Raw genomic sequence first — 10,152 nt, 5'->3', positions numbered from 1 at the left:
AAGAAAATAAAACAACAACAACACTAAAATGTAACAAATATAGTGTCTCTCATGATATGACTTGAAGTCTACTGCTGTAAGGGAGGTAACTCGAAGAAAAGTCATTGTAACATTACTCGGTCTATCTAGAATTGTGGGGCCATATCACTCGCTTTCAGTCCAAATAAAACACCACCTCGGACAGACTTGAAATATGGGTGTTGTCGTTTAAAATGAACCCCATCAGAGTCATACAGTCGGGTTAAATCTGCCATGCGGTCATGTCGCCAAAATTTACAAAAAACACTCCCGTCAAGGGCGGAACAAAGCCTGCTGTTTAACTCTTTTACTCTCTGGTTATACACATGAATGTCTACATCACCTCTATGAGAACGAGTTCCCAGACGCGTGAACAGTTCAAACACTACCACATATTGCACAAATGGGGCAGCGAACAACTGTTCTATCAAAGAAGTAAAGTTTTTAAAAACAACGTCGGGGGTAAGTTCTGGACGGCTCAGGTCATTCCCCGCTATTTGGAGACAGATCACGTCGGGTCGATAGAAATGAATGTCGCCCATATATCGTCGTAATGTGTCAATGGTTCCGCCTGAGTAGCCAACAATCTGTATACTGTGCAAATCCTGGCGAAAACCAAGATTGGTGGTGGAAGTTTGTTCGTCACAATATTGTCCCATACGTCGTATGAGGATATGCCCCCAAACCAACACAGTTTTATTCGCCATCGCCAAATCGAAAAACTACAGATATAACGTTACTTACATACAAGGGACAATTAAAGCAAAAAGTCTACTTTCCCTGTCTGTTTTCTTCTTCCACAGCCGTCATTGGGGGAACGGTTCCTGTAGCGTGCGTACCGCCGCCATGTTTTATGTTGATTCTGATGCTGGCTCACAGTTTTGATGCATGGGAAGCTTCACCGATCGAAATTTCCTCGCGGAGATAACAAAAAGTTCGATCAAAATCAACTACCAGTCGTTTGTAAGCAAACTGAAGTATAAACGACAAGCCAACAAGCTGCCAAGTTAAACTGACCAATGAGCTTTGACCTCTGATCTATGAACCCGGATGTGGCAATCGCCTTTTATGGGTTAGGGGGCGTGGCGATGAGCTAGCCCGCTAATGTAAACAAAAACACTGAATTATAACAAAATGGGCAGTACATGCAAAAACACGTTTGTCATTTTACAAACTCTCATATCTGTGTATAATATTGTTCAGTACAAAGCTGCAATAAGTAATATCAATCACATTACTTTGGAAATTAATTCTTTATATGAAATACAAGAAACCTGTCATCTCAATTATAAATTTTACCGGTTAAGTAGTTGTCTTTGAGATGCAAGTTATCTATCTTTTCTCTGCTGTTATACTCAGACACACGTGGAAAACGACTTTCTATCCGGTATCGAATACGTCTACTTTCTTTTTCTATATTTATTAACCAATCAGCGTGAGTGATACATCGCCAGTGATTTTTTTTCAGCCAATCATATGAAGGTGCGTAACGAGGTTCTTAGATCGGAACATACCTCTGATACATATGATAAAGAGAAAGAAGTCATAAGCAGAAAAAGAGATAGATACTAGTAAAATGTCAAGCGAAAATTTGGTCAATTGGTAGCGACCACCAATCACAACTGGCGTCAAGCTGGCCTGCACAACTCAAGTCGCAACAATAACACTTCCGGTTTACCTTATCGGCCACTTTTGCCTGGTATAATGTTACTCACTCAACATAAGTTTTTACCTGGTGTCGTATTTGTAAGTGATTGCATATATTATTTGTTTGATGGGTTCATTTATTTGTTGAATGAATCAAGATTTTGGCGTTTTCATTACGTGTTGTGTAACACGAATTTGCTGTTATTATTCTCTAACTGAACGGATAAGTTTTGTCTAGTCATCAGTTTCCGCGCGTTATGTATTTCCGCGCAGCCATTTTATCAAGCTATATCTCGTAACTACGTGACCTGTTGGACACAACACAAGGATATTTTAGACAGGTGGCCATCGTCTGTAAACTGACACAAAAATTACCGGAAGTTCGTCCGGAAAACATAAGAATTAGTCACCGATTAAAAAACACGCATAAATATACAGTTTTGCTTAATGCACTTTTTATCTTGCTCAAAATGAACCCATACCTGAAAAAACGGTGTGATATTTCATTCATGAACCAGTCTTTTTTTGCAGTCTGACAAACGTACGAAAATGTCGTATGCAAATGAGGTCACATCTCCTCGACGATTCTTTTCCACTTCCGAAGAGCCAAGGAGACATTCTTATATCGATAAACAGTGTTTTCAATGAAACGTAAACCTTGTTATATAATGAACTTCCAATTTTCACCAATTTCAAACAGAACAAAATGAGAAATAACTTACTATCAAGCAAAACCGATTTAAGACTGCAGAACAAAATATTAACAGACTCTATATTATAACTAAATAAATATAATAAATACATTTACAAAATTACATGAATTCGTTTAATTTGACATCTTGAAAAATCAATTAAAAATGTGAGATTTAAAAAAAAATGTTTTGATAATTAATTTGACGATCAAAAAGTTGTTGTTGTTTTTTATTCAAAACGAAGCTTTAGTTCTTTGCAGGTCATTATTTACTTTTAGCGTATTCGAGTTATCTTTCTTTGAACACTTAATCAAAATAGACACACGGAAACCTATGACGACGGGAGAAATATATTAAAAATTGTTTGTTCTGAATTTTTAAAAATACAGTTTTATGTTGTTTTTTGTTTTGTTTCCTTTAGTAGATTGTATATATGTTTATGACAGTCTTCCGTAATTTCAACATTTTTCTGCCGATATGAGTACGAAATCGCGGATGCTTCTTAAGTGCGCGGAAACCGGTAACCCGAGGATATATTACTGATATCTCTATCTTCAGAGTCTGAAAGGGTTAGTGAGACTGCCATTGTTTAAAGTAACAAGATTGTGAAATATTTGCATAAGTTCAACATATATTATTTTTATTGTATCATTGTATCTCATAATATGCTGACATATATGTCATTGGGGAACTGTAAACTAACTCTGGGGCTCATTAGTCCACCAACTGAAAAAGAGGTTTTAAAATGGAAAGGAAAAGAATGCAGTAACTGATCATAAGTGAGGTCGAGAATGATTTCATATGGATCATTACACCTATAAAGTTGATTTCTTTGGAGGAGGACACAACATTTAAAGGCCACTTCTGGTAAAAAAAGTATACATGTTGCCATGAGATTAGTATATTTCTATGCATAATTACACACGAGGACTTATCCTTAAATCAGCCAATCAGCAAGTGTTTCATACTTTTGTAGTTCCTACTTAAAATTAGACCTGGCTAAATTATGTACTCATAAGAATTATGAGCATATAATTGGTTACATGTGTTTTGATTATTGGAATCTACAGGTATTTAGCTTTTGAATAATATGTATTTAAAGGTGCTGGTCGGGGAATAAAGGTCATATTTGCTAAAATGGCATACACATGTTTAAAATACCTTCTTATGAAATATACCGATTCAAATTTTGCTGAAATTCACTCCATCAGAGTAAAAAATATGATTATGTTAAAGAAATCCTAAATCGTCACCTGACAGTCTAAAACTCGCAATTGACCAAGATCAGTAATGTAATTTTACCGAACGCGCATCAACAAGGCAAAATGTAAACATCGCGGCGAAAGAAAAAGATGCATGTAAAAGTCATGACAGGTACGAGGTACCAATACCGTTATATATAACAACAACACATAGGTAGGAATACTACACTTGTATCATACATGACCTTTGAACACAATTATTTACGTATAGTATTGCTGTCTTGTCCGCTAGCTGAGTCCGACATCGCACATGACGGCGTGCTATTGTTGTTATCTTCACTTTCGGAACAACCACGTGATATATATAAATAGATATGCGCTAAATTTATGCGGGGCTTCCCCGAGATTTCAGTGGTCATATCTGGACATTGCAAGCAGAACTCGACCATCATATTGCCGTGGTATAACTTTTGGAAGGTCAGAGAACGCATTTAGACCCATTTATTTTGTATCCCCCCCCCCCCCCCCCCTCGACCAGCCCCTTTAAAGCATATTTTGGATTTTTGTTGGCGGATTGATATTGGTGTAAATAGGATGGGATTTTCCCATCTACGTCATCAGAACTTTGTAAACCACGTTGATTCCTGGAGTATGAGAATATGCCAACTGTAATTATAGGTATCTGCCTCTTGTATAGTCTTTGTCAGAATCTAGACAGAATAACAAATAGGTGATGAAACAGTAATTACACTTTGATAAACATTATAAGTGGATTGAAATATGTTTAAAAATAAATCACAATATAATAAATGATTCATTAAACTTCATACTCATAGTGAACCTGATTAGCGTCCAAACTGCAGGATGGAATGTAAAACTGTGTTTTGAATGACTTGAAGAAAGATGGACTCCAGAAGATGTTTTCCTTAAGACGGATAAGCAGCTTTTCCGGTATGTGATATATATATAATGATACGCTAGTTGGGCAGTTAGCTTATCTCTTAAATGTAGCCCTGGGTACTACAAACTAGAATCTATATGGTATAGGGTATAACGCCCTCTAGTATCTATAGAGGTCAGGGGTCAATCAGTTTGCTCCTGCCAGTCTGATAGTGTATTTTAGGAATTTGCATGGCATAGGTTTTGTGTGGCTTGTATAGAAAATATGTACGCTAGTTGGGCCGTTAGCTTATCTCTTAAATGTAGCCCTGGGTAGTACAAACTAGAATATATATGGTATAGGGTGTAAAACCCTCTAGTATAGAGGTCAGGGGTCAATCAGTTTGCCTCTGCCAGTCTGATAGTGTATTTTAGGAGATTTGCATGGCATAGGTTTTGTGTGGCTTGTATAGAAAATATGTACGCTAGTTGGGCAGTTAGCTTATCTCTTAAATGTAGCCCTGGGTACTACAAACTAGAATCTATATGGTATAGGATGTAACACCTTCTAGTATAGAGGTCAGGGGTCAATCAGTTTGCCTCTGCCAGTCTGATAGTGTATAAGGAGATTTAAGTTTATTCAAATCAAGCCCCTAGTGTAAAATATAGCCCTGCCATAGGGGCTTATCTTTTATGTAGTGATATATAGGGAACATTTATAGGTTCTTCTTCTCAATTATTTTTGCACCACATGGGACAAAATTCAGCACAGATAATCCCTATGGCAGAGAGATGAAATTATCTCAAATGAAGTCCTAGTGGTCACAAATGACATTTATATTTAGGTTTTATGAATATATATGAGATTTAACGACCGACTCAAAAACTAGCTACTTTCACCCTTCACACGGGGCTCTTCAGGTTTGTTTTTTCTATATTCACTTACTTCACATGGATATTTAATCCTTTTTGTCTCACCTGGTCCGAAGGACCATGGTGAGCTTATGCCATACCACAGCGACAGTCCGTCCTTCGTCTGTCTGTCCGTTAACTTTTCCTTTTAAACGCTACTAGTCCTGAACTGCCAAGTAGATTTTGACTAAATTTCGTCTTGAGCATCCTTAGGCTAAGGGGACTCAGTTTTGTATAAACGGTGGGTGTAGCCCCCCTGGGGGCAGAGGGGCAACTTCAACGGCCATAATCCACCCTTGCATGAGCGGATCTGGCTGGTTTGCAACGGGAACCAAGCTCTCATCAATATTTAACTACCATCTAAGTTTGGTGAAGATCGAATATTAAATGGAGGCTCTATTGTGTTCACAAGCTGTATTATAGCAATTTTGACAATTTCAAGGGCCGTAATCCAGTCTTGCATGGGCAGATATGGCTGGTTTGCGAAAGAACCGAGCTCTAATGGATATCTAACTGCGGTATAAATTTGATTGAGATACAATCAAAACTGAAGATTTTATCGCATTCACAAGCAATTGATTATGGACGGACAGATGACGGACACCACGCCACGGCCTTTGGTCAGTAGAGCTCAAAACTGTCAAGTAAGTACGTGTTATATATATAGCATATATTATTGTGAACCATCCAATTGTGTGATTAATTAATATTACATAAGTACTATAGTTACATTTGTATGTTTTTGGTGTAAGGGAAGTAACTCCAATTAGGATTATATCATTTGCCAATTGTAACATCAGGCATGTTCTCCCTTGAAGGGAACTCTTTAGTTTGGAAGGGAATAAAAGTGAAGATCACGAAAAGGAACGGTTGTGTGTTGTTAATATTCTGCCAAGCGAGTCCCCACTAGAGACAGTTGACGCAACCCGTTACATGGTTGAGAATCCAAAACCGTAAGATGTAGTTTCGTGACATTTCCAGCCGACCGTTTTTGGTTGGACCACAGCAAGCGAGTGTCCCCGTTTATAGGAAGATGCAGAGTGCTTGGATCTGAACACGTGGTAATGGCGGCGTTGTAAGATGTATCAATATTTGAACTGGTAACTGCTATAATTTCAACCATGCTACTTCCGGACAATTTACTTAAGGTGCTTGATCATTACAGTGTCGAATACAGCAATTGGATTCCATCGTATGTTATTAAGGAGAATGGACAGACTTTGTCATTTTCTATCACATGGACCAAATTGTTATCTCATTGTAACAAGGACTTCGGGAGTGATAATGGTTGTGACCAAAGTAATGTACAGGGTACTGCAATTATATCTACGCCTAGCAACAAACCACCACGTAAACACAAGTCGCCGTCACAGATTCGCCACGAGAAAAAGCGACGAAAGCAGTGGCTACTTGACCGGAAGCGGCGTGATTCAGGTACGAAAGTTATTAAGGCGAATACAAAGCAGTTGTGTGTTGATATAAACTGATGTTGTGGTACACAGTGCTCCAGATGACGCCCCAGAGACAGTTGGTTCTACTTCGGATAGTAAGTGTAACATCCAACATAAGGACACGTCTAGGCCTGTTTTAGAGTATCNAAAGTTATTAAGGCGAATACAAAGCAGGTGTGTGTTGATATAAACAGGGCAAACCAGACTGATGTTGTGGTACACAGTGCTCCAGATGACGCCCCAGAGACAGTTGGTTCTACTTCGGATAGTAAGTGTAACATCCAACATAAGGACACGTCTAGGCCTGTTTTAGAGTATCTTGGTGACCCGTGTACGGATACAAGTTCTGGTTATAGGCCCGATCGAGTGAAAACTGGACTTTGTGGACAGTCATTTTCTGGTCAGTCATTTGCTTCTAAAGATGCACCCTACACTTCGTCAGGACTTAACACGTCAGAGACTGTGAATGGAATGTGTAACACCAAACCCTCTACAGAATATGCTGTTTGTTCAGTGACTGAAGTGACACCTAGAGTTGTTGATGTTCGTGATGTTTCTAACTCGGAGCAGTTCAACTCAATGTCTATCAACAGTAAAGATCTGTTTGCATATCTGACTGGCCAGCGGAAAGACTTACCTGCACATGTCAAATGATGTGTAATCTACTGACATTGGAGATGTAAATTGTCCCATATTCTAAAATGAAGACATTCCGTGATTGATAATAATGACAATCTTCCGTACTCATTTCATAATATGCCAATTATTCTTCCATTGGTTTGTGCAGAAACTGATAGTCAAATCTTGATACGTTTCTAGTTTCATCATTTTCTTTTACTGTTTGAATTGCTAATTGTATCATATAATTGTTGAGCCAGATGGGAACACTGTCATTCCTACCACTTGTCGAGTTGGATGGGAACAGTGTCATTCCTATTTTTGTTTAAATTGTAAATGATTACCCTATGTTGTCATATATAATGCATTGGTGGAACTGTTTCTCTTACTACACTGAATTGTAGTTGTTTGGTATTAAACACAATTAGTAGGAGCATACATTACAGTATTACCTATGTAGATAAGGAGCCACTTAAGCTACTCTCAGGTTCCCAGATTAACATGCCACATTTTGTTTCATAATGATTTGAAGTATTTTGACAAATTGTTTTGACACTAGATAGTTGCGAGATTGTGTTTTTTTTTATTGGATATCAAACAAATTGGATGAATGATGTGTGTATGGTTCAATATGATTTTCTCATGCTTCATCATTTTGTATACTATTTAATAATGATGGTTAGATGGTAGTTAAGTTGACAGTATATGGTCATGCAAACCAGTCTGCTTAATATTATATTGCCTTCATATGTTTCTGAGGAGTATTCTGTTTGTATGCTGTCAATTATATTGATTTGAGATGTGCAAAGTGTAAATTTGTGTCCGAAACAAAAGTTTACAAACTTTTCATTACACTAATTGGGAGTAAACGGTCACTATATGTATCAATGCAATATTGGCCATTATGTTGTGATCTGGTATTGATTGCTAACAGCTAAAAGGGTATAGTTTCAATTATTGACATTGTTAATATTTTTGTTTTACTTTTCATACACGTTTGTTATACCTTTCAAGAGAGTTTAATAGTTTCAATTAGAGTTCAATATTGTATTTCCTTCTATTTTTTTATTTTTTATTTTTCCTTATATCTAGTGTTTAATTTTGAAAATATAGCAAATTTGTGCATGTTGGATGTCATAAAGTAATAGCTAATATACTCTTATATGTTTTCTGTTTAAACATCAGTCATCATATTCAATCATGTTTTTGAAATAATATCAATCCAGCAAATTTAAAGTCAATCTTGTAAACACCTTTGGATGGTTTGTTATATAAAAAATTGGGGTCCAATTTTTGTTTTGCGCGGGGGATGTTATATATATAGCATATATTATTGTGAACCATCCAATTGTGTGATTAATTAATATTACATAAGTACTATAGTTACATTTGGATGTTTTTGGTGTAAGAGAAGTAACTCCAATTAGGATTATATCATTTGCCAATTGTAACATCAGGCATGTTCTCCCTTGAAGGGAACTCTTTAGTTTGGAAGGGAATAAAAGTGAAGATCACGAAAAGGAACGGTTGTGTGTTGTTAATATTCTGCCAAGCGAGTCCCCACTAGAGACAGTTAACGCAACCCGTTACATACGCATTATAAAGTGTTTCCTAATCTTGCATATATGCCATTTCTGGGACAAGCATTTTCTGTTCTTTTCTTTATATCATATTTAGCAAGTACAACATCATGGATATTGGATTTCCCCATGTTAAACATTAACAAACTGAATTATGTAAATTAATTTCTTAACAGGTTTAAGAAATAATCAAATATGTACCTGTACTAGTTAAGGTTGTAGTTTTGGAGCGGAGTATACAAGTATATTAAGTTTTGCAGTTATAAATTGGAAACTGTTTTTCATCTCAGGGTAACAGTGACCTTGACCTTTGAACTACTGACCTCAAATTATTTGGAGTCATCTACTGGTCATGACCAACCAGCATACAAAGTATGAGGTTCCTGTGCCTAAATGTTTTTTTAGTTTGTGAGTGTTAACCATTTTTCAACTCAAGGTCAACGTGACCATGACTTTCTGACCTCAAAATCAATATGGGTCATCTTCTGGTCATGACCAACCTGCATACCAAGTTGTTTGAAGTTACTGGGCCTAAGCGTTCTTCAGTTATTGAGCGGAAACCAAGTGTGACAGATGGACATGGCAAAACAATATGTCTCCCCATGAATGGGAAAGACTTAAAAATACACTCAGGAGTTCGGATGGGTACTGATACTAATTAAATCAATAGTGCATTAGCATAAGTGAATCGATAATATTATACATGTATGTAGGTAGTGCTGCAAATAATGTTAGAATAAACATTAGATTAATGCTAATATCAGATAAACAAGAGGGCCCTGATCACAGGTAAAAGACACAACATATCCTATATATGCCTATATTCTAATATGTAATTAGTAAAGGTAAATAGCGAAATGCTAAATCAAGTGCAAGAAAACGACGAAAAAAATAAAAATCGTGAGCCCGGCGGTCAAAACTGTGTTTAGATCTCCTCACAAATCCCCATTTTACCATTTAAAACAATCCGTTTGAAAATTGATCGACTTACCTCCAAAATATGACATTTGAAAGTTGGAGAAATCGCCTATTCAGTTAGCGAAACATTTGGGACGTCCAGAACTTTTGTTGAAAAACGGCTATTTTTAACGGGATATCAACGATTTTCAGGGGTAACCATCCTTGACGTGTTTCCAAATTGATATTCCCATTT

The 10,152-nt window shown here is 37.0% G+C and overlaps 1 protein-coding gene across 1 annotated transcript in view; it reads right to left on the bottom strand.

The window, feature by feature from the left end:
• The window catches only part of LOC110445940 (fibropellin-1-like), a 7,991-nt gene extending 7,266 nt beyond the window's left edge, over positions 1-725 (bottom strand). Inside the window, exon 1 of the mRNA XM_021490831.1 lies at positions 362-725. Within this exon, the coding sequence (XP_021346506.1) occupies positions 362-725 (364 nt within the window). The remainder of the gene's footprint in view (positions 1-361) is intronic.
• Positions 726-10,152: the final 9,427 nt, after the last annotated feature.

Source organism: Mizuhopecten yessoensis, unplaced genomic scaffold (genome assembly GCF_002113885.1).
Source record: "Mizuhopecten yessoensis strain PY_sf001 unplaced genomic scaffold, ASM211388v2 scaffold2423, whole genome shotgun sequence".
NCBI classification, from domain to species: domain Eukaryota; kingdom Metazoa; phylum Mollusca; class Bivalvia; order Pectinida; family Pectinidae; genus Mizuhopecten; species Mizuhopecten yessoensis.
Note: the sequence above shows the minus strand (reverse complement) of the source record. Positions and strands in the feature narration are given on the sequence as shown.